The 27,887-nt window shown below is 44.1% G+C and overlaps 1 protein-coding gene across 2 annotated transcripts in view; it reads right to left on the bottom strand.

Moving 5' to 3' along the window:
* Window positions 1-6,138: 6,138 nt before the first annotated feature.
* Window positions 6,139-27,887, bottom strand: part of PMEPA1 (prostate transmembrane protein, androgen induced 1) — a 94,108-nt gene continuing 72,359 nt past the window's right edge. Inside the window, exons 2-4 of one of the 2 annotated variants that reach the window (XM_043987917.1) lie at window positions 22,399-22,553; window positions 11,097-11,150; window positions 6,139-10,993 (exon numbers count right to left, since the gene is read on the bottom strand). In XM_043987917.1, the coding sequence (XP_043843852.1) occupies window positions 10,445-10,993; window positions 11,097-11,150; window positions 22,399-22,553 (758 nt within the window). In that variant the 3' untranslated portion in view covers window positions 6,139-10,444. The remainder of the gene's footprint in view (window positions 10,994-11,096; window positions 11,151-22,398; window positions 22,554-27,887) is intronic. The other variant, XM_043987918.1, reaches the window with a different exon arrangement.

The following is a 27,887-nucleotide window of genomic DNA, read 5'->3' as shown; positions in this document are numbered from 1 at the left end:
TGGCGCAGTGGATAGAGCACTGGCTCTGGATTCAGGAGGACCTGAGTTCAAATCTGGCCTCAGACACTTGACACTTACTAGCTGTGTGACCCTGGCCAAATCACTTAACCCCCATTGCCCTGCAAAAAAACAAAAACTGAGGGGATTGGACTAGAAGATTGACTCTGAGGTCTCTTCATTCTACGATCCCAAGACACAATGAACACAATAGGCAGCCTAGGTGGAGGAGGGTAGGGTTGGGTAGGGTAGTGGGGAAGTCCTCAAAGGATAGCTTGATGTAAAGGAAAGGAGAAGATTAGCCCTAGCTGATCTGTCTACATGGATGAGGGAAATTTATGGGCTGATTTTGTGTATCCCTGAGCATCGAGACTTTGGGGGTAGAGGGGTGGAGGGTGGGAAGTGGGGAAGGTCACTGTTTTGGCAGCTTTCCTGAGTCCCTGCCTAAGGGACTGAGTCACTTCCTAAGTCACTGCAGCTGCTGTCCCAGATGTAGTTGTGGGTTACTGGAGCGGCTGGGTGGAGTGTTGTTCAATTTCTAATCACCTCAACTCCATTGGTGGACTTTGAGGAGGCCATGAGACACTGCTACTGCCCAGGTATCTGGGCTGTGAGATCTGTTTCAAGGTCAGTTCGGTACCTGTAAAGTTCTTAGTAACATCTCCATGCCACAAAATGAAGTGGTTGGGGGGTTGGGGGAGGAAACTCAAAACCCCTGAGTTACCCTGTCAAATTAAAACCAGCTCTAAAGGCCAGTAAGCCTTTTTACTGCTGGGGAGTTTGAGTAACAACTAGTAACCAATTCTCTGGGAGTTTTTTGTGTTCCAACAACTCTGCTACCCCATGGATGAGTTCCCGGGTTAGAGTTCCTTTTCCCCAATGCCTAGTCCTGCTCGGGACCCAGATAAGAACCTTACAAAGACCCACCAGACTTGCTTGGTTTGGGGTGCCCATTTCCATTGGGGGTCCCAGCAAACCTGACCTGTTTCTATCCTTCCTGAGTGCCTTATTGTAAGTATGCCCCCTCAATAAAGCTGGCCTGCTTTACTGTCTTATGTGCTCTGTGTTTCCTTGCATTAGAATTTTATATTCTGAACCTTTAAAAAAAACCAAACTCATATTGAGACAGTATGATCATGGATTTCTGGCAGTGTGGTAAATAAAGTGGTCATAATATTAGACTAGGAGTTAGGAGACAGGATTGAAAGCCTGGCTCTTTTTACTAGTTTTGGGAAGATGGGCAAACCACTTTCATCTCTCTGAGCCTCAGTTTCTTCATCTGTAAGATGGCAAGAAGAATTGCTGGCATTTATATAGTGCTTTCAAATTGTGCAAACCACTTTACATAAGTTAACTCATTTTATACTCACAACTCTGAGAGGTAGAGGCTATTGTTATCACCCCTATTCTACAGATGAGGAAACCGAGGCTGGTTGAGTGATTTGCCCAGGGTCACACCATCAGTAAGTGCCTGAGGCTATTTGAACTCAGGTTTTTCTGACTCCAAGCTCAGTACTCTATCCACTGTACCACCTGGAATCTTGTTAATAATATATTCTTTTTTTTTTTTTTTTTTTTTTTTTTTTTGCGGGGCAATGACAGTTAAGCCCAGGGTCACACGGCTAGTAAGTGTCAAGTGTCTGAGGCCAAATTTGAACTCAGGTCCTCCTGAATCCAGGTCCGGTGCTTTATCCACTGCTCCACCTAGCTGCTCCTAATAATATATTCTATAACCCTGGAGAGTTGTGACGAGGAAAGTGCTTTAAAAACCCCAAAGTACTCTAAAAATGGACTGATGAATATTTCTACCTCTTGTCACCATTTCCTCCTCATTCTCCTAAGAACAATAGCTCTGAATCAGAGGATCTGGGTTCAAATTTAGCCTCTGACATTTACTACCTTGTGACCATGGGCAAATCACAACCTTCTGGGGCCTCAGTTTCCTCCTTTGTAAAATGAGGGGCTGGACTGGATGATCTCTGTGGCTCTAGACTTTTTGGCTCTAGAGCCTATGACCTAATCTAATAGACTGGGGGTAGGGGAAGGGAGTGAGGAAAGCTTTGCCTGGTGTGGTGTGTCCTGGTGGATGCATGATGGCCTACAGGCTCAGCCCTGCTCCTCAGCAGAGCACCGCCTGACTTAGCCTCATTTCTCTTAGGTTAGTAGAGCCTGCTGGGATGACCTACTTCCCCAATTTAGAGCTTCAGAGTAATTTGTCTTCTTCCTGGTAATTCCAAGCAATGTATCACTTCCCTGGCAAGGTGGATTTCCTTCCAAGATGCTTATAGAACAGACAGCCCATTTGTTGGCAAGTCCCAGTGCCCGCCTGGGCATGGGGAAATCATCTCTGGGAGGTGTGTCTTCTCTTAAAGACTGGGATGGGGAGCCAACTCGTGGGGGTGTGAGGAAATTATCATATAGTTCTGTTTTCAAACCTACAGCAATTAGGAGTTCATGATTGTTAGTGTTTATTCTTACTGTTGTAGAAAGGAATAGGGAATAAGGACTGGACCTGTGATGGCACTGGTATAGGGAACTCCCACATGAGGAGAGTTCATCCACCAATGAAGGTCAGTCCCTCCTCTGCACCTTCTAGTCTTAGAGAGGTGTCTAGACCCCTAACAGGTAAAGTGGTAAACTTGTCCAGAGTCATGCCACCCACCTACTCCTATTGTCTCTAGAATCAAATATGACATGCTCTATTTGGCATTCAAAGCCCTTCATAATCTAGCCCCCTTCTACCTTTCCAGTCCACTTATACCTTATTCCCCAACACGTACTCCTCCATCCTGTGAGACTGGTCTCCTGGTTGTTGCTGGAACAAGACACTCCTTCTCTTGACCTTGGACATTTTCTCTGGCTGTCCTTAATGCCTGGAATACTCTCCTTCCTCTCTACCTACTGACCCCCTGGCTCCCTCTAAGTTCCATCTAAAATCTTCCCCAGGGCAGCTAGGTGGCATAGTGAATAGGGTGCTGGGCCTACAGTCAGGAAGACTCATCTTCCTGAGTTCAAACCTAGCCTCAGACGCTTACCAGCTGTGTGACCCTAAGCAAGTTCCTTAATCCTATTTCCCTCAGTTCCTCATCTGTGAAATGAGCTAGAGAAGGAAATGGCAAACTATTCCAGTGCTTTTGCCAAGAAAACTTCAAATGGGGTCATAAAGAGTCAAATGTAATTGAAACAACTGAACAACAAAATCTCCCCTTCTAAAAGCTGATAGGACAGAGGAGGATCTCCATGGGGATGAATTGCTCTGTGTGGAGGGGACAATTTCAACAGGGGGATTTGCTGGAGTGGCATGAAGAGCGTAGGCTGAGAGGCAGGTGATCTGACGGCTTGAGTAAGTGATGGCACCTGAAATGTTGGAACTCCTGGGGTTTGATTCCCTTGTGCTTTGGTTGTAGTGAATATGGGGCATTCATAAGTGTTGGTTGCAGCCTATTCTGATTCAGGGTCCAGACACAACCTACACCAGAGTAGGGGGAGGGAACATTGAAGAAACTCTTCATTCTAGAGTCAACCATAGAATTACAGTGCCTTAGGGTTTGAACATGTTATCCTGTTCCTGAGTAGAAAATACCTCTACAATATTCCCAGGAGGTGGTTATTTAGTCTTAAATTGAAGACCTCCATTGATGGGGAGCTGCCTCCTGATTGTCTCAGCTGAAATGACTTCTTCATAGAGAAGAAATGACTGGTGACAGATAGTAGGGTGTGGTATCTGACCTCTTCTCTCTTCTCCATTGATCCATTTCCCCATCTTCATATAATGAGAGGTTTTTGGATAATTGTCCAAGAATCCCCCAATCAACTAATCTCACCTGTGGCAGCTACAAGAACTTAAGGACAAACAAATTATCAAAAAAGCCACTTGACTGTGTTGGTTTTTGAAGTCCCCCAGGTTAGGGGCCAGGGGAAAAACAATTTCTTTGAAAGGCTTAAGCAGAGTATTGTCACCAGCAGGGTGGACAGCTGAAGGATCTAGGAGAGCAAGACTCCAGGGAAGAGCATTCCTGTGTCAGGGAATAGTGGAAAGGGGAAAAAGAGAGAAGAAATATAGGAAGAAAAGGGAAAGGAAGACATCAAAAAGAATGGCACTTGGGGGGGGGGTCTTGAAGAGACAATTTACCCCAAAAGGAACATATTTCCATGGAAGCATTGAGAAATAAAGCTTACTAGAACAGGTGGGGCCAAATTTGGGAAGGCCTCAAGTGCCAAGGAATCAGAACAATTAGGCCTCTTTGCATTGGAAAACTGCTCAGAATTTGAATCACCCCATGTAATTGAGTCCTTTTTGAAACTCCAGAAAGGTCAAAGCTAAGTCATATTGCAAAGCGAGAAGTTTTAAAATACCAGAAGTTGGGCCAGAATCAGAAGCCCAGACCATGCCTGTGAGATTCTTTTGGTCTGAGACCTGTGTGCCTAGGAGAAACAGCCAAGCAGTGCCATCTTTACAAATGGTGGTGGCTTTTGATCCCAGAGCTGCTTTCTCTATAGGGTCAGGGAGAGAGACCTGCTGTTAGGACATGAGGTAGTGATCAAGGGAATGCTTCCTTCTAAAATAAAATAAAACACTGCCCCTCCCAATAGTACCAGGCAGCATGGAAACCCTTCAAGTAAAAACGCCTGGAGTAGAATATGCTCCATTTTTTCCTGAAATCACCTCCCCTCTAGTTGTATACTTTGGCTTGTCATATTATCCCATCTGAGAAGGGCAGGAAATGGAAATAATAAGTCACAGCTGAGAAGAAGGAGTCATTTTGCAAATTCAAAGAAAGCTGTTTGAAGTGAACGATGTAGGGCTCTGATCCAGGGCTCTGATCCGGGACACTATAGAGCTTAACTCATAGGCCTTCTGAAGTACCTAGTTCACAAAGGTAGCTATCATTTGTCCTATTTGCATTGATGAGTAAGGTATGGAAAGCACTGATTATTATATCTGGGTCTCTCAGATATGCTCTTTGAGTAACAGGGTGGAGTCTCAGGAAAAAAAAAGTCAGCATATAAGAAATATAGCCAGGGCAGTCTCTCATGCCTTTATTATCATAGATTTACCTATACTGGAAAATTTTGCACTTGTCCCATAGGACGGTCCCAAGAGTTGCTGTGGTACATAGGATACCCAGGAATGAGAAATACATACAGCTACAATACTTCCTCCTGTGGCTGCTTGGGGTGCAAAGAGAGATTGTCCAGTGTAGCTAGCTATTTCCTCCTTCTGCTTGATTCTCACTCTTCAAACAACCCAGTTAACCTAGACTAGGGTAACCTATTCTTGTTTTTTGTTTGTTTTCTGTGGAGCAATAAGGGTTAAGTGACTTGCCCAGGGTCACACAGCTAGTAAGTGTCCAGTGACTGAGGCCGGATTTGAACTCAGGTACTCCTGAATCCAGGGACGGTACTTTATCCACTGCGCCACCTAGCTGCCCCCTAGGGTAACCTGTTCTTAACCTGGGAGCTGAGACCCCCCAAAGGGTTTTTGCTTAGGTTTTGGGAATTCATAAGCATGGAATTTTAAACATTACTATACTTGGATGTAAGTGGTCTCTTTTGTAATTCCGTGCATTTTATTTTATGCATTTAAAGACATTATTCTGATAAGAGGTCTAAAGGCTTCATCAGACTACCACAGGGGTCCATGACACACAACACCCTAACCTAGAGGCAACAGTTTTATGGCCAATCTAATTATCTGCCCTTAAGAATCTCAGCTACCTCCACATTCTCTAGTCAGCTCAGTTGCTCAAAATGTTCTTCACTTGGCAGCTAGGTCACACTGTGGATAAAGCACCGGCCCTGGATTCAGGAGGACCTGAGTTCAAATCCAACCTCAGACACTTGATACTTACTTACTAGCTGTGTGACCCTGGGCAAGTCAACCCTCATTGTCCTGCCTAAACAAAAAAAAAGGGGGAGGGCACAAAATGTTCTTCACCTGGTCTTGTGGTCTTTGCTGGGCCCTGATTAGAATGCTATCAACTAGAAGCACAGAGAGGTTGGGTACCTGGCCCAGGGTCACAAAGAGTCAACAAGGCATCCCAGAGTCTCTTGTAAACTTAATCTCTCATACCCAACCTGAATTAATTTCACATCAATGAGTCTGAGTAACAGAGCCAGAAGAAGAGCATCACTCCAAAGAATTGTAAAATTTATTGTATAAGTAGTGCAGTGTTTTTGAATGTCACCACTGCTGCTATTGATTACTGTTACACAATAAGCGTTTACAACAGATTTTTGTAAATTGGCATCAGAGTACATATTTATACTAAAACAGCAAAATATAGATCAGGTACTGCATTGAATGTGCTGCCAATAGTTTACAGAAGTTTACCTTGAACAGAACTCAGGATACAGGTCTGCCTATAGCTGAAGCAACATAATTGGAAGTTTCAGAAAATATTAATACAGTGAAATGTGATTATAAGGCAGGCAAATTGAGGACTGTAATGTTGTCCTTCTGAGCTCTATAGTACAGCAAAGTCTGAAGCGCGGTTTCTGGAAAACATGGTTTGGTTTGGTTTTTTTTTTTAATTTTTGTATCTGAGCTGCACGTATAAAAATCTCCGAAATATACAATTCACAGGGAGTAGAAATGAATTCGGTTCTTGCCTAGCACACTGTTTATGCTACACATCTGGATTCTGTCAATTTCAACCCTTTGTGGAAATGGTGGGCATTAAAAAAAATATGGTGATTAGTGCAATTTCAATATGTCCATCCAACATACAAAAGGGGGTTGCCGAGGAAACCCACTCATTATCCTTCCTTCCACTTAAAAACAATGATGGACTTGGAAGGAAGGAGTTCACTAGGTTAGGAAAGTGTCTACCTGCCCTTGAACTCATCAAGGAGCAGTTAGTTGGGTTTCACCAGTCTCTACATCCAAGGGAATGACCCAGAGCGTCCTCCTTCATCAAACAGTCACATTCACCTTCAACACTACTAGGCTAGGGTGACACCATCATCCCTATTTGGTCTAAGACACAAGACCCCTCCCCATTTTCACCTTACTTAAAGCTAGTGTATCTTTCTCTAGCCAACTGCTGGATGAGGGGGAGACCCTGCTGAGAACTGTCTGGGAATATCTGCTTTCAAAGAAAGGGGACCCAAGATCCAAAACAGGGATGTTCCCTGTCCTCTGTCAGGGGCAGGGTTGGGGGTGGGGGTGGGTGGGAAGGGGGAGTGCTCTATGGAGACATGCTAAAGGAAACAAGAGCTATGACACACTGTGATTTGTGGGCAAAGCACTATCCTGGGGATATTGTGATATTGGCTATTAGCATTTTGATTTCAAGTGCCCCATGCATGACTGCCCTGCTGTTTACCAAGGCCAAGAGTAAGTGCGAGCAGCATTTGGATGGCATATGTCTTCAGTTCAACTGGAAAAAAGATAGAAACTTTTCCTCTGTAATCTCACAAGCCCTGCTTCCTGACCAGAGCTTTGTCAGAAGGGCACTGGGTGGGCAGATGGAGAATGGCCTTGAAGCCAGCTTCCTGGGGTGATTCTAAAGACAGGGGCTGGCTTTTGGTCAGTGTCCTCCCTATAGATCAGCTTGCTTTCCTGTTCACATTTTTCCCCCACTCTTTGCTCCTAGGAGTAGACCCCTCCAGCCAGGCCAGGCCCTAGTGGATGCTTCTATTGAGAATAAGCAACACCCTATTTTCTGCCACCAACCTGCAAAGGCAATCATTTTTCTTTCTTTTTATCTCGTGGCAAAGAAGCCACTTTGATTGCAGAATGAAACCCCATTCCTCAAGCGTGCTAGCTCAAGAGGACAGTGAATCCATGTCGGTCTTTTTGGTTGGTGTCATATAGGCAGTATCCACTGTGGCTCTTCAGCAGCACAGCACCTGACCAACAGCCAGAGAACATGGGTGGCAGAGGGGTGCACCTTACAGGGCCAGGCACATAGCACAGGGGCTAGTGGGTGAAGGGGATGGTTTTAAAGAAGCAGTAGCCCTTGTCATGGAGGAGAACAAACGCCAGTTCCCTTTGGTGCTTGTAACAGGAGTTTTACTTCCTTGCCCCCCTTTGCAAGAGAGGGTTACTGTTTCTTTAATAAGGCACTAGATAGACATGTCACATAAAAGGAAAGATACATTTTTAAAACTTCTACAAATGCGTCCGTGTACCTTTCAGAACAAATTGGATTGGTTTTCTCTACGCGATTTGTTTTGAGAGAGAAAAAGAGAAAGAGAGAGAGAGAGAGAGGGAGGGAAGCAAAATTTAGTAGATGGGACTAAAGTTCTGGGAATCTTAAGACACCATAGAGGAGCAGATTCAAATATCATAAAGGTAAAGCGTTGTTGCCAGGCAAACAAGCCAAGTGGTGAAACTTCAAGTTTGTCTATTCATCATCTTCTTAAAATATATATATATATTTATATAATATATGTGTGTATATATATAAATATTGTTCAAATGGTCAGAACTTCAAAACTGTTCTCAAGTTTTTCAAGTAATAGAAAAGTTGCTTAAAAACAATAGTTATTGCCTTTTATATCTTTCATTTATGTTATTCTACTAGTTAGCAGAAAATGAAACACACCTCCATGGGAATAGAACTCTTCAGCCTTGGGATTCACCCAGCTAACGCTACCTCCCAGTTCAGGGAGGTCCAGTCCTCGGCAGTCAGGAAAGTGTGGCAAGGTTAGTTACACCTGCCCATCAGACAGCAAGGAGCTGGGCTCCTCCCTTCCCACTTCCCAGTCTCTCTTCCTCTTACACTCCCTTTCCCTCTGGCTCCCACTCACTCTCTCTCTCTGACATACAAGTACACCACAAGGGTATCACATCTATCTGAAATAATCAACACAATATAAAAATGTAAACAATAGCATAGTAAGACAAAAATGCGTATGTAACACAGATAAATAAACACATCAAAACGATTGTTGGGGTGGAGGGTCTGGGGAGTGGGGGATGATGCTGCCTAGTGAAAACATCTCAGAAGAGGTAAAGAGTTTTGCTTCTTAAGCATCGAGCATGCCTTTTGTTTTTTAAGCCTTAAACGTCACAGGAGCCAACCTAGGTTCTTCTTCTTCTTCTTCTTTTTCAATCTGTGGTCTTTTTTTGTTTGTTGCTCAAGCTAGAATCCATTCACAGGGATGCAATCAGCTCCCAAACATTTTGACTGCACTAACCTTTCATGGAAGTTTTAGAATCCACTGAATCACTCTGAAAGCATTTTGCACAATGACAAAGATCGTCATTCGAGTCTTCAGAGAAACTCAGAAACTCTCAAAGGCAGCCTAGCTATATTGCAAGTGACTCCTGTGGACTTTTTGAAATGTTCCCAACAGGGACTTTCATCAATCTGATTGGAGAAGAAAAAACGGGGAAAAAAACAACCTAGATTCCTTCAGTAACAGAAGTTTATTCTCATCATGCAAAAAGGTATAGCTCACAACAGGTAATTTGGACTGCTGATAACTTTCTGGGTTTCCTTGGTAATTCAAAAACATCTGAGTTTTGTTTACTCCAATGATCATAACTGGCCCAGAGGAGAATTTCCGTGCTCAGTACGGAATGTAAAGAACAGTAATTGTCTATCACTAAAGTACGCCTTACTAGGTTGGAACATCCAAGGCCCATGCTTGGGGACCCTGGAATTGACTGTTTTGCCTAGAATGCAGTCTCGTCGACTGTGCTCTTATGGGGGGGGGGGTGTTGTTTTTCAAAGTTTGGATATTCTACCCCTTCAGCTAGTTTAGATTCTGTTGAACATTTATCCCCTACGGTCTGTGGTAGATGTGACAGAGGCTGCCATAAACACAAGCACTGACATATTTATATTAAAAAATAGTGCAAAATTTCAACATTTATATAAATAACTCTAAACCCCTGCTTTGTAGGTTTTTTTTTACAATGTAATTAATACACACTTTTTGAGTTGGCACTCAAAAAAATTGCCATTTTTTCTTCTAGTCAGAAAACAACAAAACTTTTTTTTTAATAGGCCTCTTCTAATACAAAAATACTCCTGCCGCCGCACATACAGTTTCTCATATTTTATATATATTTATATATATATATTGCAGATCTTTAAACAAATGTTTTTGTGCAAATATGTCTTTAAAGTTAAGTGAAATCATCATAAACAAAAAAAAAAGCATTCACGCACACAGCTCAACTAGAAACAAAAACAAAGACTACTGTCAATTTTTTTTTCTTTTGACTTCAAGACACAGCTAACAAAGAAACGTTTTTGCAAGCTTTCTTGGCTTGAGCATTCAGACCAGACATAACAAGTAAATATTTATACACAGAGAGGTGGAGACGGGTTGGTTTTGCTCTTACTTCCCTCATCCCCTCCCATCCTCGTCCCCACCCCCACCCCCACCCCCTGTCCATCTCTTGCTTTTTCTTTTAAGAAGTGCAGAGTGTTTTTTAATTTACTTTTTCTGTGTGTGTATGTGTGTTTGTGTTTCCTTCTCTTGGATTTTAAAAGGGGTGTCCTTTTTGCTTCTCTTTATCTTTGTTCCATGCAATTGTGCTCTCGAGGCCACTGATTTGTGACTGGTGAAGTCTGTTGTTCTCCAGTATGGAGGACGTCCCATTGTTCTGCTGGTGTTGGTAAAATGTTGACCCGGGATAGTGCCCGATCACTTCATTGTACGTTGGTGGTGGTCCTTCCATCCTCCCGTTGCTCCCGTAACATGTGGCACTGATGCCAGAGTTACTGCTTGGAGGGCAGGGCCCCCCATACATGGAATTGTCTATTAAGTCACTATCAAAGATGGTTCTGTTAGGTGGGGCTCGGACAGACTCACGGTTGAGTTCCATCTGCTGCTCTGGGTCCCGGAGCTGAAGTGTGCATGGGCCCTGGTAAGGGGGTGGCTCCTCTCCATCAGAGAGGGAGATGGTGGGTGGGAGGTCTATCTCATGCTGCAAATAAGGGTAGGTGGGCTGAAAGCGGTTGAATCGGTCCCTCTGGAGGAAGGACGGCACGGTCAGGCGGTCTGCTGAGCGCGGCGGTGCGTAGATCTGCTGCTGAAGGAAAACATGGCAGTTAGCGGGGTTGGAACTTGTTGGGGGCTGATGGAAGGAAAGGGGTAATGGGGCAGGAGGTTGAGTATACTGGTTCTGTTCTTACCTCTGTGAGGCCACTGCCTGATACTGTGCTTTCTGAAGGCCACAGACTTCCTTCCTAAACAGAGGGAAACAAAGAGACAGATAAATCACTGATGGGGCTTGGTGGTTTTTTTCTGCTATTCCTTATGAGTCTGGAAGATAGTCAGGAATTTTACCTCCCACATTTAGGGTTAGGGTTCGAGTGCCCTGGGCTACCCGTTTGACTTTCAAGCAAGCACTTTCCCTCTCTGTGCCTCAGTTTCCTCATCTGGAAAATGAGAGGGTTGAAGTGAATAAGCACTAAGGTCCCTGATAGCCCTGACAGAAGTTCATTCGTAGGTTCCGAGGACTTGGAGATAGGATTCTGACTAAAGTTCCTTCTACTTCTGATAGTCTATAATCTGTTTTAAAGATCTTTGCAATTCTTACAATATGTCTATGGAGTGATTAATAAAGTAACCAGGGTTGGAGTATATGGGGATCTCTGGGATACCTTCCAGAGGAGCTCCCTACACTGCCCTCCAAAACCCAAGGGCCAGGCAAGTGCCCCCCCCCCACATTGCCCTCCCTGTTAGCCACCAGACATAGTACGGTGAGGCCTTGAAGGGTAGAGTGAGGAGAGCAGCTGCCTACAGATAGCCCCAACATACCCTATGGAGCGTCCAAACCACACAAACCACTCACTCATCACAGCCAAGCAAGCTTGAGACATTCCAAACCAGATTTCATTAGGGCCCCATGGCTGCCAGAAGCAGGCCCACCCAGCTAGGCCTCTCCAGCCTAAGAGGGTAGTGTTCTTTCCTGCTGAGACCCCATATTTCCCGATTCCCTGGGGGTACCAGCCCCCCTGTATTAGCTAATAAGGAGCAAAACCTTAGCCAATTCCCTATTAGCTGTATGGTTTTTTTTTCCCCTACTCCAGATTAACTAAAGCAAATTTTAAACCCTCTTCTGCCCTAGTCAACACCCACCCCTAGTCATCAGCTGGTCTTTCTACACAGAAAACAAACTCATTTTAATGTTGATCCAACTCCAGCATGCTCCCTTCTCCTAAACCCAATAATACAAGGCATTCCAAGCCAAACAGAAGTTGATTTTGATCATTTGTCGTTGGGAGGGAGGAAGGAGGTGTGATTTGTGCCACTACTTACCTCTCCCCTCGCCCCCTACTCCCTTATAATACATATCATTTTAAATTGATTTTATTAATATTTTTTGTTTTTATGTCACCTTGATTTCTCCCTGTGCCCCTTCTTTTCCCCCTCCCCAAGAGGCATTATTCTTTTCTTTTCTTTTTTTCTTTTTAGTGAGGCAATTGGGGTTAAGTGACTTGCCCAGGGTCACACAGCTATTAAGTGTTAAGTGTCTGAGGCCGGATTTGAACTCAGGTACTCCTGACTCCAGGGCCGGTGCTCTATCCACTGTGCCATCTAGCTGCCCTGGCATTATTCTTACGATACAAGAATTCATAATGTATGTAAGTGAACCTCTATAACTGGTTGCAAGCATATTTAGTCTGGAAAGCAATATAGGTGTGTTGTTGTTCCGTTATATCTGCCTCATTGTGACCCCATGGACCATACTATACTGTCCATGGGGTTTTCTTGGCAAAGATATTGGAATGGTTTGCCATTTCCTTCTCTGGCTCATTTTACGGATGAGGAACAGCTAAGTGTCTGAAGCCAGATTTGAACTTAAGTCTTTCTGACTCCAGGCCCAGCACTCTATCCACAGTGCCACCTAGCTGTCTCTTGATGAAGGTGTAGGTGTCCACAAAGAAAGGCTATTGTGCCCCATGGAGTTCTCAGGAGAGGAACAGTGTGGTACACTGGAAAAATGATTGCTTTTAGAATTACATCTAAGTTCACACACTAACTCTGCTACTTACTTCCTGGCCGACCTTAGCACAGTCACTTAAATGCTCCAAGCCTCAGTTTCCACAATTGTAAAATCAAGAACTGGGACTAGATGGTCTCTACAGACCTCTCCAGTTCTATGAATTTTTGGAGGAACAGGAAAAGTCTCTGGGGGCCAGGATGACAATCCCTTTAGACTTTTCAAAGCACTTTCAAATCTGTAAACTAATTTTTTTCCCCTTATATGAATCTAACTTCAAAATGGGCAGGAAAGGGGCAGCTAGGTGGTACAGTGGATAAAGCACTGGCCTTGGATTCAGGAGGACCTGAGTTCAAATCCGGCCTTAGACACTTGACACTTAATAGCTGTGTGACCCTGGTCAAGTCACTTAACCCTCATTGCCCCACTTAAAAAAAAATGGACAGGGCAGTTAACATAGTTTCCATTTTGGAAATAGGATAACTGAGGGCCTAGACACAGTATATAAATGACTCCAGTAGGACTATCACTTGTAAGGGGGTGGGGGGAAGGGAGCGGGGTAGAGAATCTCTTGCCTGAAAAACAGCTCCCCTAACCTTCTCTCTAATGTCTGCAAGTGCTTCACCTGGTAACAAAGCCTTGAGAGATGAAACTTGACATGCAAATAACTCTTGCTGAGGGAACCTAGTGACTGACATAGTGATGATATTCATAAGGAGATAGAATGATGGATCCTAAAAACAGATTGTCATAGAGGGCTTAGAAGTATGGAAGGTGTTAGTGCAAAAATAGTGCCAAAGCAAGAGTGGAGGACCTCAGGGTTAGACTTAACCTAATTTACAGTTCAGGGCAGCTAGGTGGAGCACTGGGCCTAGAATCAGGATACTCCTCTTCCTGAGTTCAAATCTGGCCTCAGATACTTATTAACTATGTGACTCTGGCAAGTCACTCAACCCCATTTACGTCAGTTTCCTCATTCATAAGATGAGCTGGAGGGGGCAGCTAGGTGGCACAGTGGATAGAGCACTGGCCCTGGAGTCAGGAGTTCCTGAATTCAAATCCGGCCTCAGACACAACACTTACTAGCTGTGTGACCCTGGGCAAGTCACTTAACCCCAATTGCCTCAATTTAAAAAAAAAAAAAAGAAAAAAAAAGATGAGCTGGAGAAGGAAATGGTAAACCACTCCAGTACTTTTGTTAAGAAAACCCCAAATGGGGTCATGAAGACACGACTGAAATGAATGAACAGCCCTTTCCAATTCACGTTTGCACAATACTTAGTAAACTACAGCCTGTTTTCCATGCACTATTTCTTATGGTCTATAGCAGCTCTACAAAGAAGGCAGGACAGACATATGTTACCATCTCTTCTTTACAAATGATTAAATTGGAAATGAACAATGTGATTTCAAAGAGTCATACGAATTTTTATTTTGGTAAAAATAATTGAGAAATGGAGATGAAAATGTACCTGGGGGAAAACAAGGTCTCCAAATGAAATTATTCTTATTTGTTTAAAATTAAAACATGGTACCTCCAGTGAACATGCAAGTTCACTAAATGTGAACAGTTTTGCTTTTCAAATGATAAGACCCTCCCAGTTCCAAATCGTAGAAGCTTTTCAGGAATGATATTACTCTCATGATACTTCATTAATCTCCATCAGATATGCCAAACCTGACATAGCTGACAGTGAGTACAATGTAGCTTGCTCTTTTAAAAATCTACACATAATGCTAAATGTTTTATTGTACTATGGATGTCTACATTTAATAACACTGAGCAAAAACAAACAATACCACCAAAAACACAGGATGAGTAACTTGCCCAAAGTCAAGAATTAACAAACAGTGTTTGAGGGATAGGCTCAGAAAAACTAACTGTTGTTACCCATGGGCCCCAGGTGTTCTTGTGAAGGCCAGCACACCAGAAAGCAGAGGTCTTAGAAGTCTAGGAAACTGCAGGAAGGCAGTCCAGACAGCAGAGCCAATGGCTGTCATTCCCTGCTGACCCACTAGAGGGGACTTTCAAGTCTCATAAACTAACTTGGGGCTGTCCAGGCTCTGAACTGCAGGCAGGCTCTGCTGCAGAAAGCTGGACCACCCTTGGCTCCTTTTCTAAGGGATACACAGAGCTTATCTACGACAGGCCGGCAATGAGTAGCCTTTTGGCTGGGTCTACGTGCTGTGTGCTACAGCCATTGGAAACAGGGCTCACAGATGCTGAGGTGGAAGGAAAGCAGGAAGTCAGGAGTTCCTGACCTCAGCTTGCTCCTAGCTAAAGGAGGGGGGAAAGGGGAGGTTCTTCCTTTCCACAGAATCCTGTGTGATTCCTGTGTAGACATTCCTGAAGGATTCCTGGGAACATCTGGATCAGTCTTCTGAGGACCCTCTGGAATATGTAGAAAAGTCCATTCATTCCTCACTTCCTAATGGTCACCACTGGAAATGCATAATTAGTGGTAAGAGCACTGGGATTTGGAATCAGTAGGTCAGGTCAAATTCTAGTTCTGCTACTTTGTATCTGTGTGACTTTGGGCCAGTCACTTAATTCTCTGGGCTTCAGTCTTCCCTGAATAATTAGAGAGTTGGCCTTGGTGATCTCAGAGGTCCTTTCCAGATCTAGATTTCATGATTCCAACCTAACTTGGGGTAGGAATTCTTCCTGTTGTTGTTCAGTTGTTTCAGTTATATGTATAACTCTTTGTGACCTCATTTGGTGTTTTCTTGGCAAAGATACTGGAATGGTTCACTATTTCCCTCACCAGCTCTTCTTTACAGATGAGGAAACTGAGGCAAACAGGGAGAAGTGACTTGCCCAGGGTCACACAGTTTCTAAGTGTCTGAAGCTGCATTTGAACTCATGAAAATCAATCTCCCTGATTTCAAGTCCAGTGCTCTTATCCACTGTACCACCTAGCTGCCCATTAGATTCCTCTTAACACTGGGCAAAGTCCTGAGTATGGTATATTAGAAAGCATTGAACTGAGTCAGGAGATAGCTTCCAGTGACTTGTTAAATAGCCTAAGTTAAACATAGGTCACTTAACCCTGCCAGTCCTCAGTTTCTTCAATCTTTAAGATGGAACTAGTTATACCTTCTCTGTCTGCTTCTGCAGGGTTGTGATGATCAAAAAGCGATGATGGATGCTATGTAATAGAAAAAAAGTGCTACACTTGGAGCCAGAGGCCCAGGGTTCAAATCCTGATTCTTCTACTTATTAGCTGTGTGACCTCAGGCAAGCCACTAGACCTCAGTTTACACATCTCTAAAGTGGGGAGGTTGGACTAGATGGCCTCTGCAGTTCTTTCCTGTTCATTGAGCTTGGCATTCAATAAGAGGCCATGAGTGGTCATGACTTTCCTCACATTTTTAAGAGAGAAGGAGGGAAGTAGGGGTGATCTGAATTTCTTCAGACTCTACCTGGTGGTACAGTCCAGAAGAATGTAAGCTCCTTTAGAACTGGGACCATAGACAGCTAGGTGGCGCAATGGATAAAGCACTGGCCTTGGATTCCTGAGGACCTGAGTTCAAATCCAGCCTCAGACACTTGACACTGGCTGTGTGACCCTGGGCAAGTCACTTAACCCTCACTGCCCTGCCCCCCCCCCAAAAAAAAAAAGAAAGAAAGAAAAGAAAAGAACTGGGACCATTTCATTTTTGTCTTTGTATCCATCTCCAGTTCCTAGCATAGTACTTGGCACAGAGCACACAAAGTACTTAACATAAATGCTTGGTGAATTGAATTTAACTGGTTCTTCCTTGGAGGATCTCATGGCATCCTGACTTTCCTGTCAGTCTGGGGAGGGATGTGGGGAGAATACTTTACTCCTCACAGTGTCAGACTCCCTTTCTGGAAAGTAGGAAAAATCATTAGCCTTGCTTCCCTCATCAGGGCAGCTTGAGTTTAGAAGGGTAAGTGATTTCAGAGACGGGCAACGACGGTGACAGCTGTCTTGGCTTAAGACTGTGCTCTCTGATTCTGGCTTCTGACTAAAAGCCTGCCATGTCAGAGGCTATGTCTTAACCTCTAGGCCCCAGATCCCCCATATTAACTGACAGGTGGGAGCAACTTATGCTTTGAGGCAGAAGGCAGCTTCTGCCCAACCACACAGGTCTCATCAAAAACACAGTGTATTCCGAGGGAACGGCTGATGAAGTGGCTATCATCATTCAAGATACATAAACATTTGGAAAAATAATTAAAGGTTGCATAAGGAGAGGAAATTAAAAATAGGAATGATTTGACTAAATTGTTTCGTGGAAGCCAAGCTCAGAGCCCCAGCAACAGTGCTGAAACAAACAGGGGACTTCCCTGGCACAATATCTCCAAGCTGTGCCAGTCTGACGGGCCTTCTCCCCGTCCCCCACAGGAGCCTTGTGAATTCCCAACCTGGACCTCTGCTCACCCCCACGGAAATAATGCTCCCTTTCCTCCTCGCTTCCTCTGAATACTCTTCAGCTTTAATGACCCATGTCAAGTCTCATCTCTTTCATGAAGCCTTTCCCCCATTCCTCAGCCTACACCAGTCACCTGCCTACAGTGTTTATTTTCTGCTGTTTCTTTGTGCATTGACTGTTTCCTGCTGCACTTGGAGTCAGAAAGGGTGGGTCTGAATGCTAGTTCTGTCACTCACTAGCTGGGTGACCTTGGCAAATCATTTAAACCTCTCTGGGTCTTAGGCTCCTTCTCTGTAAAATGAGGGACTTGGCCTAGATGGTGTCTAAGGTTCAATTTAACTTTAAAATCCTGTGATCCTCTTCAGGTTGTATTTTGTTTCCCTCCTTGAAGACCCAGTCCCTGGCTTAAAATCAAGCAACCAGGGGGCGGCTAGGTGGCGCAGTGGATAGAGTACCGGCCCTGGATTCAGGAGGACCCGAGTTCAAATCCGGCCTCAGACACTTGACACTTACTAGCTGTGTGACCCTGAGCAAGTCACTTAACCCCCCTTGCCCAGAAAAATGAAAAAAAAATCAAGAAACTAGTCTTCATTTAGCATTTGCCATGTTAAGGCAGTGTGGGGGCAGTGGTTAGAAGTCTGGGCTCTCTGAGTCAAGGGCTTAAAGACCACCTCAAGGACTTACCAGGTATGTGACTATGACTTAACCTCACTGTTCCTCAGTTTCCTTATCTGTAAAATGAAGGATTTGGACTCAGTGGCCTCTAAGGTCCCTTCTTGCTCTAAATCTATGATTCTATGTACTTGCCCCTTTGGTCAGTGTTGTGGGGGATGAAAGGATAAATATCCGGAGCCTTCAAGGAGCTCACAGTCTAACTAACAAAGTAAGATGCACACACAGGAAACAATAAGGAACCACAGAAAACAACGTGCAGTTAGGAGTTCAATTACGTGGCCGAGATTATAAATAGGCTAGGAGGTGAGCCATTTGAATCACTCAGTCAATATATTTCTATGAAGTGCCTAATATGTGCCAGGCACTAGGCTAAACTAGGGGGATACAAAAAGAGACAAAGACAGTCCTGGCCCTCAGGGAACTTACAATCTAATAAAGGAGACAACAAGCAAACAGAGACATAGAAATAAACTATATGCAGGAAAAATTAGCAATAATTAACAGAGGGAAGGTGGTAGAAGATGATTCTGGTAGCACATCCTCCACTGCTTGGAGAAGGACTGACTAGAAGCAGGGAGAACAGGCAGAAAGCCATTGCTACTAAGGTAGTAAGAGTAGGATATAGAGAGGAGGAGGAAAAGGAGGATATGGGAGGTATTTCAGAGGGGAATGGACAGGACCTGGTGACTTGACTAGATAAGGAGTAGCCTGAGAGAGGATGAAAAATGCAGGGTCTGAGGTCCGGGTGGCTGGGGTAATAGCAGGGCAGTACTGCGAGGAATCAGGCCAGGTCGTTTAGATGAGGGTCAGGGCTAACTCAGGAGGGAACTGGGAACTTGGACAATGAAGCAGATGTGAGGGACAACTGGAAGAGAAACTGACAGGAGGGCCTGGTCACTGATTGGATATGGAGGATAAAAGAGAATTCCAGGGTTGTGAGGCTGGCTGGAAGCTGGGAGGGAGACGGAGAGGCAATAGGATACAACACAACACAATGCAACGCCACACAATACAATACAACATAGGCTCCAGACTCAGAGGATCTTGATTCAGTGGCCACCTGGCATGCACTACCTGTATGCCCCAGAGCAAGTCCCTTTAAGCTTGATGGACTTTAGTTTCCTCATCGATGAAATGGATTTGAAGCCCTCCAAGGTGGCCATGAACTACAAGGGAAGGTGAGTTCTCAGTGGATCTGACAGTGTGAGGATGTGGCAGAACAACCAAGCGGAGATGTCCACTAGGCAGGAGGAGGTATAGGACTGAGGTCTGGGAGGGAGGGCAGAACTGGAGACTGGGATTTGTTTGTTTGTTTACTAGAATTCATTAGGAGACAGGACAGTAAGAGGGCAGCTCCCCCAGAGCAGCCCTGTTTATGGTGTGTGTTTCGTTACCACTCTGGCAGGTCACTGAGGTCTGGGAGGGCTTGTCTGCTGATCGGGAATATTTTCTGGTGGCTACCCTGTCTTGGGAAGATGAACCCTCCATCCTCCCTGCTTCCCTACTCTTCTGCCAGAGATGCCTGATTTAATGAGGCGTCATGTTTACACAATGGTGGCCTTCCCCAGGGGCAAGGGGCTGGTTTAGCTTTGGCAGGAACCTTGGTCAAGGGACTCCTAAACTGACTTATTATAATAATAATGATAACAAAGGAGGGAAAGTAGAAACCATAGGAGAAAGATGCCCCTCACAGACCAGTCATTGGATCATATAGGGAGCTGGAAGGGGAACTTTAGAAATCATAGCATAACCCATGCATTTTGCAAATGAAGAAACTGAGGCCCAGAAGGAAGAAACAATTTCCTCAAGGTCATACTTAGCTAGAAAACAACCCAGCCAGAATTAGGCTCCGGTCCTCTAATTCCCCATCTATTGTTCTTTGATTTTTCTTCTTCTTTTACATATATGTATGTATGTATGTATCCTTTTTATTATAAGCTAAAAAATCATCAATAAAACATTTAAATTTTCAGAGAATGGGAGGCAGCTAGGTGGCGCAGTGGATAGAGCACCAGCCCTGGATTCAGGAGTACCTGAGTTCAAATCCGGCCTCAGACACTTAACACTTACTGGCTGTGTGACCCTGGGCAAGTCACTTAACCCCAATTGCCTCACTAAAAAATTAAAAAAAAAAAATTAAATTGTCAGAGAATAACAAATAGGAGAATTGCAAATGAAGTAGGGAACTGTTTAGTTTGTCTTTTAAAGTGTATATTAAATTTAACAAGGTAGTTAATGAAATTGCCCTGTTTGTGTCTCTTTTTGAACTTCCTGTTTCCTTCTGTGTATTTTTTAAAAATGTTTTATTGATGCTTTTCTCTTCCTTTGTTTTGTATCTCTATCACTACCTTTTAGTACACTTCCTACCACACCAACCTACTTCTGGCTTGCTCCCTTATCTTCCCACTTCTGAACTCTGCCAAGTTCTGGGGAGGAGTTACTTTGGGGTTCTCTCCTAGTGGCAGACAGGAGCCAGGCTGAGTTTCTACAAGTCTTCTTTCTGTATGTGGAAAACCCTGGCCAGATCCTTTGCTCTCTCCATGCCTCTTTTTTTCCCATCTATTAAATGGGAAGGATACTATGACAATGAACAGAGCTACTGGTCTGTCTGTTGGGGAGTGGGCCACCAGAAAGAGATAAGGAATAACATAAAAGAAATTGATGTGGTCAAGGAAATGCAGGATACATAACAAAGTATGCCAGTCGCACCTTCTCCTGGAAAAATCACCACTTTGTAGGAGGTAAAGGCAAAGGAAAAAACCCCCAAAGCTCAGCGACTTCAAAGCAGAACATGACTTTTTTTTTTTTTAGTAGTAGCATGAAAAAGCTGATTCTGAATTCCAGGAAAATGACAGGACCAAAGATTTCAAAGTCTCTCTTGCTCTTCTGACTGGATGCTAACTACTCCCATTTTCAATGAGGGCATCTTCCTCCCTGCCAGCCTATGCCTGGCCCCTCAGTGCTGACGTAGTAGCCCCCAGGGTCTGGGCGGCTGAGGTGCCCCAACCTGCCAGGAGAAAGCCTGTTTGCTCAGTGCCCTTTGCCAAATGAACCTTATACCCGTTGTTACTGAGTCCTCTCCTGCCTGAGGCCCCAGCTTGTGTGGACCTCTCTGGGAAGGGGCCTTCCTAGAAGAATTCAGTTTAGAAATCTGTGAGGTAATTCAACCTAAGGGTCCTTTACAGAAAGGTAATATGGAGCCTTCCCTTTCCTCCACAACTCTTGAATGGAGCCGTGTGTATATGTGTGTGTGTGTGTGTGTGTGTGTGTGTGTGTGTGTGTGTGTGTGTTTTGGGAGAGGTACAGGGGGCTAAAGTTCTGCCTTATTGTACTCTAAGCAACATGAAGCAAGGGCTGCATCTCATCCAAACATTGTACCGCCCCTTGTCCCCAGGACAATGCTCCTCACACAGCAAGTGCTCAGTTTGTTGAAATAACACTACCTCATAATTATACAATGCCTTAAGGTCTACAAAATGCTTTCCTCATGCAACCTTGAGAAGAGAGTAATATAAGCATTATTATCTCCATTTTACAGATAAAGAAACTGAGGTTGAGATTAAATACTTTGCCTAGAGTCACACAGGGAGTAAATATCAGAGTTGAGGTTCTCTCCTAATTCCAAGACCCATGCTCCTTCTACTGTGACACTCTCCCTGTCCTTGACTGCCTGACTGAAAGGGCTGGTGTCAATTTTGGCAAGTCCAGCTGGGCTCCTGTATGATTAGATGCTAAATACCCAGCAGCGTGTGCTTCACCAAGGTGTTCAGCTCAGACAAGGACGTGGCTCCTGCCCTGAGGACCTGCAGCCCTTCTCAATTCTCCTCTATAATTTCAATTAGACACATTATACAGCAGCACTTCCTGCCTTAAATTATTAAATTATAGATCACAGAGACTTAAGAGGGGAAAGATCTAGGAATTAGTCTGGTCACACCCTCTTTTCTTTCCAGCCTCCCTGCTCCCCCACCAAGTGCCAACAGGTAGGTGGGGCAAAGGATGAAGGGCTGGGATAAAGCAATTGTGAGTTTGCTTTTCAAAGAAGCTAAAGGCATCCATTCTGCCCTGGAGGGAGTGCTTTCTGAAGAAGCTAAGGGCATGCCATCCTACCTGGTAGAGGGTAAATTTCTAGCACTAGATGTAAGCTGATCTATCCTTCCCAGCTTAGTCCACATTATTCTAAGAGGCATCTTAAGAAAGTGCCAAGAAGGCATAAAAATACTCTGTAAGAATCCCTTACATCTGGAAAACCCTTCATTCCTTTCAACACGCTTTCCTGTTATGTCACTGGGTCCACCCTATGGGGTGGGCAGATTGTCCCATTTTACATGAGGCCCAGAGAGAGAAAGTGACGCCCCCAAATTCCTGACAGCTGAGGGTTGGGAAAGAAATGGACAAAGAGAACTACTCACCGAAGAGAGGTTCTCTTCTCTTCTCCGCCCTTGGCTGTGCCGGTGGATGAAGGAGCGGGCAGAGAGCTTATAGTGATTCAACAGGCACGTAATCACCACCACCATCACCATCATAACCACCACAATGATGATTATCTGCACGAACTCCAATTCCGCTGTCAAGACAGAAACAAAGAGGGGCTTAGACCTTGGGGACACAAAAGATGGCTTGCAACACAGTGGAAAGAAAGCATATTGGAGCTGGAATAAGAGGGCCTGGGTTTCAAATCTGGCACTGACATTTTATTACCCTGTGTTTCAAACTATAAAATGAAGAAATTTGAACGAAATAACCCAAAAGGTACTCCTTAAATTCTTTGGAGAGAGGAGACAGGTACTGGGTCTTGTTCTTCTTTACAACCTCTGACAACACAGAGGACATCTTTTTTTTTTTTTTTTTTTAAGTGAGGCAATTGGGGTTAAGTGACTTGCCCAGGGTCACACAGCTAGTAAGTGTTAAGTGTCTGAGGCCGAATTTGAACTCAGGTACTCCTGACTCCAGGGCCGGTGCTCTATCCACTGCGCCACCTAGCTGCCCCAGAGGACATCTTTTTAATGTCAGAAAATTCCACTCTATTGCATATAAGCATTTGCCTTGTGACAAACTGGAATACATATATTTGGAATTGGAAGGGACATAGAAACATTAAATTCAACCTCCTCCTTTTTTACAGATGAGGAAACGGAATCCCACAGAGGTGAAGGAATTTGCTCAAGGGACACAGGTGGTAAGTGGGAAAGGTGGGATTTGAACCCATGTCCTATGATTCCAAAATTCCAGTGTTCTTTTTGTACCATACTGCTTGAAATCATATACGTCCCCACGATGCTCTGTGGACAGTTAGCACACAGGGGCACAATTTACAGCTTCAGGGATAGGTATGGTTCTGTAATTTTCAAACTTGGGCTAGGGCACACAAATACCTTGTCTTGGCTCTGGTTAAGGGACTTGTTCAAGGTGTCAAATGGCCAGAGAGTGGCATTACTAGAGCTTGAACTTGGGTCCAATTGACTCCCAACACACTAGGCTACACTGTGGTAGGTTATCTTCTCTCCAAGGAGATAAAGGCTCTTTGAAGGCTGATACTTTGTCTGATGCTCTTTTTCATGTTCCTGGCCCCTACCCCCCCCCCCAATACTTAGGCACAAAAGAGTTGCTCAGAAAAATGTGTTGGATGAATAGGTAAATATATCTGTTTGGGATGGTTCAGGTGTCTGGAGGTATAGAGGCATGGACTAATCTAGTTGACCTTCTCAGGTCACTACCTCCTCAGGGATTCGATCATTCCTTGAGTAACATCAGTTTGGAGGGGGCATTTTTTAATTTTTGCAGTTAGGGTGATAAAAGATGGAGTCCCCTGGCCTCGTAGATACATGTGTATATGTATATTCTTATTTATATTTTGTGGGGGGTTTTCAGGACTTAGGACTCTTTCAAAAGAAACTTGAAAGGGGCAGCTAGATGGCACAGTGGATAAAACACTGGCCCTGGATTCAGGAGGGACTGAGTTCAAATCCGGCCTCAGACATTTGACACTTATTAGCTGTGGGACCCTGGGCAAGTCACTTAAACTTCATTGCCCCACAAGGAAAAAAAAAGAAAGAAAGAAACTTGAAAGAGGGATGAGTCAGTACCATTTTAAATGGACCCAGCTGGATGGGTGGGGTGAGGAGTGATTCAAGTGGAAGAAGAGAAAACTGTTTCCTGGCTGCTATCCAGGTAGACCTGCCTTAATCAGAAGAGCCAGAGGAAAGGAAGGAGACCATGGGAGGATGAGCCTTAGCTCATTCCCTTAGCCTGAAATGTAGGGGTACAGAAGGAGAGAGGAAATGAAATGGTCTGGCTATCATCTAACTAGAGAAATAATGGGGCCACACACTCACAGGCAAATGATGGGGCCACTTTTCTCTGTACAAAGCCCCTTAATTGGCTTAATTCAATAAATGTTTATTGAGATAAAACTGTTCTTCAAAGCATGCCCCAAGTGGCACCCCTTCTGTGTGGCCTTTAGCCCTGCCCACAGTGGTTCCTCATTTCTTAGCTCACTTAGATGATGTCATCTCTCCAGTCAGAAAGGAAGCTCCCTAAGGGCAGGAAGCATAAGGAGCTAGTCCAGCCACATCTGGAGTATGGTGCCCATCCCATGTTAGGACGGAAAACGGCAAGAATGGGTATAGGCAGAGAAAGGCAATCAGCTTGGTGAGATGACTCCTAGCTGTGTCATTAAGTGTCAGGAGGGTCAGATGAAGGAAACAAATTTGTTTAGCTGGTGAAAAGAAGGTTTGAGGAGACATCATCACCATCAAGCAGCACTTTTAAGGTTAGCAAAGTGCTGTATATATGTTAAATTGTTTGATCTTCACAATAACCCTGAGAAGTAGCTGCTTTTATTACCCCCATTTTGTAGATGAAAGAAGTAAAGATTTGAATCTTGAGAGGAGTTACATGATTTACTTCGGGGTCACAGAGCCAGTAAGTCTCTGAGGTGGGATTGGAACGGAGGTCCATCTGATTCTAAGTCTAACACTCTTAGTAGGTGACCAGACCACCCACCTATTCCCATCTCCTGACTCCCACAGTGGTCTTTCCATTACACTACACTGTGTTTCTGTTCATTAGGTGAGTGATCAATAAATATTTGTTGGGGAATAGCGGTGTAGTCCTTCCTCCATCTAGAGCCTCAGACTTGCCTTTGAATTATAGACACAGAATCTTAGAGTTGGAAGGTACCAGTGGTCATTTGTCCTGGCCACAGGACTGACCTGTACCCGAACAAGAATCCTCTCTACAAAATACCCATTGAGCAGTCATCTGGCCTCTACTTGACCCATCCTCCCCACATTCAACCTCCTGGTTGAAAACCATCCTACTCCTCAAAGCAGCACATTTCACATTGGGACAGTTCTAATGGTTAGGAATGGTTTTTCCCCTTACATTGAGCCAAAATCTGCCTCTCTGTAATTTCCCCCCATTGTTCCTAGTTGCATCCTCTAAGGCCAAGAGAAACAAATCAGATCCCTCTTCCAGATGACAGCCATTCAAACGGATGTCTTTATGAAGTCTTCTCCAGGCTAAACAGCCCCAATTCCTTCACCCAATCTTCCTAAGGCAACACTGGAAGTCCCTTCACCGCTCTAGTTGTCTTTCTCTATAGGACAACTTTCTAGCTGGTCAAGGTCCTTTCTAAAATGTGATGCAGGGGGCAGCTAGGTGGCGCAGTGGATAAAGCACCGACCCTGGATTCAGGAGTACCCGAGTTCAAATCCCGCCTCAGACACTTGACACTTACTAGCTGTGTCACCCTGGGCAAGTCACTTAACCCCCATGGCCCCGCCAAAAAAAAAAAAAAAAATGTGATGCAGATGTAATGCTACTGGCATGGTCTAGAGAAAGCACCACAGTGAGGTCACTGCCTCCCTCTCTCTGGACACTGTACTTCTGTTAATGTGGCCCACAACTGCATTAGCATGTTTGTCATAGTTTTTATTCACATAGACCTTGCCTTTGTATTCTGAGATCTCAAGGTCACACAAACCACTATTTAGCCACCCCTTCTCCCCCCTCCCCATCCTCCTCTCCTTTGCCATTTATTCCTAGTAAATGTAATCTACCATGTGACCATCATTCAACCCTGGAGAAGCCTGTTTGGATAACTATTCTGCCACCCAATGAATTTGTCTACCCCACCCAGATTTGCAAATCTGATAAGCATGCCCTTATCTAAGTCAATGATAAAAATGCCAAAGGAAATAAAGCCTTGCAGAGATCCTTGAGCTATTCCACTGGAGACCTCCCACCAAGGTCAACTACTGTTCAGTTGTTTCAGTTGTGTCTGACTCTTTGTGACCCCATTTGGGATTTTCTTGGCAAACATACTAGAGTGGTTTGTCACTGCCTTCTCCAGCTCATTTTAGAGATGAAGAACTGAGACAGAGTTAAGTGATTTAGCCAGGGTGATATAACTAGTAAATATCTGAGGCCATATTTGAATTCAGGTCTTCCTGACTCTAGGCTCTATCTATTGTGCCACCTAGGTGCCCCCACCAAGGTCAATACTGATCCATTAATCAGTACTCTTTGGAACTCGTTGTTCAGGTAGTTTTGAATGTACCTAACTGTACTATTATATAACCCATACAAGGGTATGCTGGAGCCAGCTCCAAATGGCTCATAAAGGCCGATTGTTAAATTTTCAAAATTTCAGTGTAAACACTTATACCTTAGAGAAGGATAAGTACTACAAATCAAGTCTTGATTTATTTTTGTATTGTTGTCTAGACTTAAGAAAATGATGGTGAAAATGTTAATAATACAGATTAAACTTAAAAGTGGGTCATGCAGACTTCTGGGTCATATGAGCAATGATATGGAAGACTAGACCTTTTCTCTAATCCCTATGACCTCTCAAAGGTCTCAGTTTGGGACTTTGCACAGCCCTGCCTCACTTAAATCCAATTCATTGACAGTCACGACATCACCTCCCCAATATCATGGTCCTCTTTGAGAATGAAGGACAAACAACAACGATGACCTCTCAAACCTCTCCAAAACAGCTATTATCTGCCAAAGATAAAACAACTTCAGCTATCTCCATGGCCTAGTATCCCCAGAATCCAAAAGAAGGTTAACCCTGCCCCCCCCCCAAAAAAAACCTGAACTGAACAAAAATATGCAAGAGAGAAGAGAATAATATGTTCCAAAGCATAGTGGAATACAGTATGCAGCCCAGGGTGACCAACCCTGCAAATCTGACTTAAACATAAATGGAAAAAAAAAGAAGAATGTTCAATAATAAAGAAGCCTTTAAAGCATTTTTTGAAAGAAAACCAGAACTGAAGAGATTATTTGCTTCCGGAAAAGTGGGTTATGGATACAACCTTTTTCTCCCAAAGAGCTGGTCATTAAACATTTTCTAACATACCATTGAGCCCACACCCCTCTATCTTGCTTGAGAGACTTAAGTCAAAGACTTTGTCGAAATCTAGTTATATTATGGTTGCAGCTTTGCCCTGGCCTACCAGTCCAGGAATCCTGTTAACAGAAGGAAATGAAACAAGGAAATGAGGTTAGGTGTCTCCAAACATCTGAAGGGTTATGTCATGTGGAAGAGGAATTAGATGTGTTCTGCATAACTTCAGAATTTAGAACTATGACCAGTGGGTGAGACAGCTGGGCATGGTAGAAAGACTGCTGGATCTGGAGTCAGAAGAGTTCAAATAGGGCTCTATCACTTATTACCCCCAAGGCCTTGGGCAAGTTATTTTACCTCTTTAAGGTTTTGATTTCCTCATCTGTAAAAAGAGGGGGTTGGACTAGTTGAATGAAAGGCATTTATTGAGCAATAGTCAAAACACAGTGCTACATGCTAAGTATACAAATGGAAAAGCAAGGTAGGTCGTGCCCGACCTCAAGGTGCTAATAGGGGGAGGAAATACATGGTGGAAGGGAA

This window comes from Dromiciops gliroides, chromosome 2, assembly GCF_019393635.1.
Source record: "Dromiciops gliroides isolate mDroGli1 chromosome 2, mDroGli1.pri, whole genome shotgun sequence".
Classification (NCBI taxonomy): Eukaryota; Metazoa; Chordata; class Mammalia; order Microbiotheria; family Microbiotheriidae; genus Dromiciops; species Dromiciops gliroides.
Note: the sequence above shows the minus strand (reverse complement) of the source record. Positions and strands in the feature narration are given on the sequence as shown.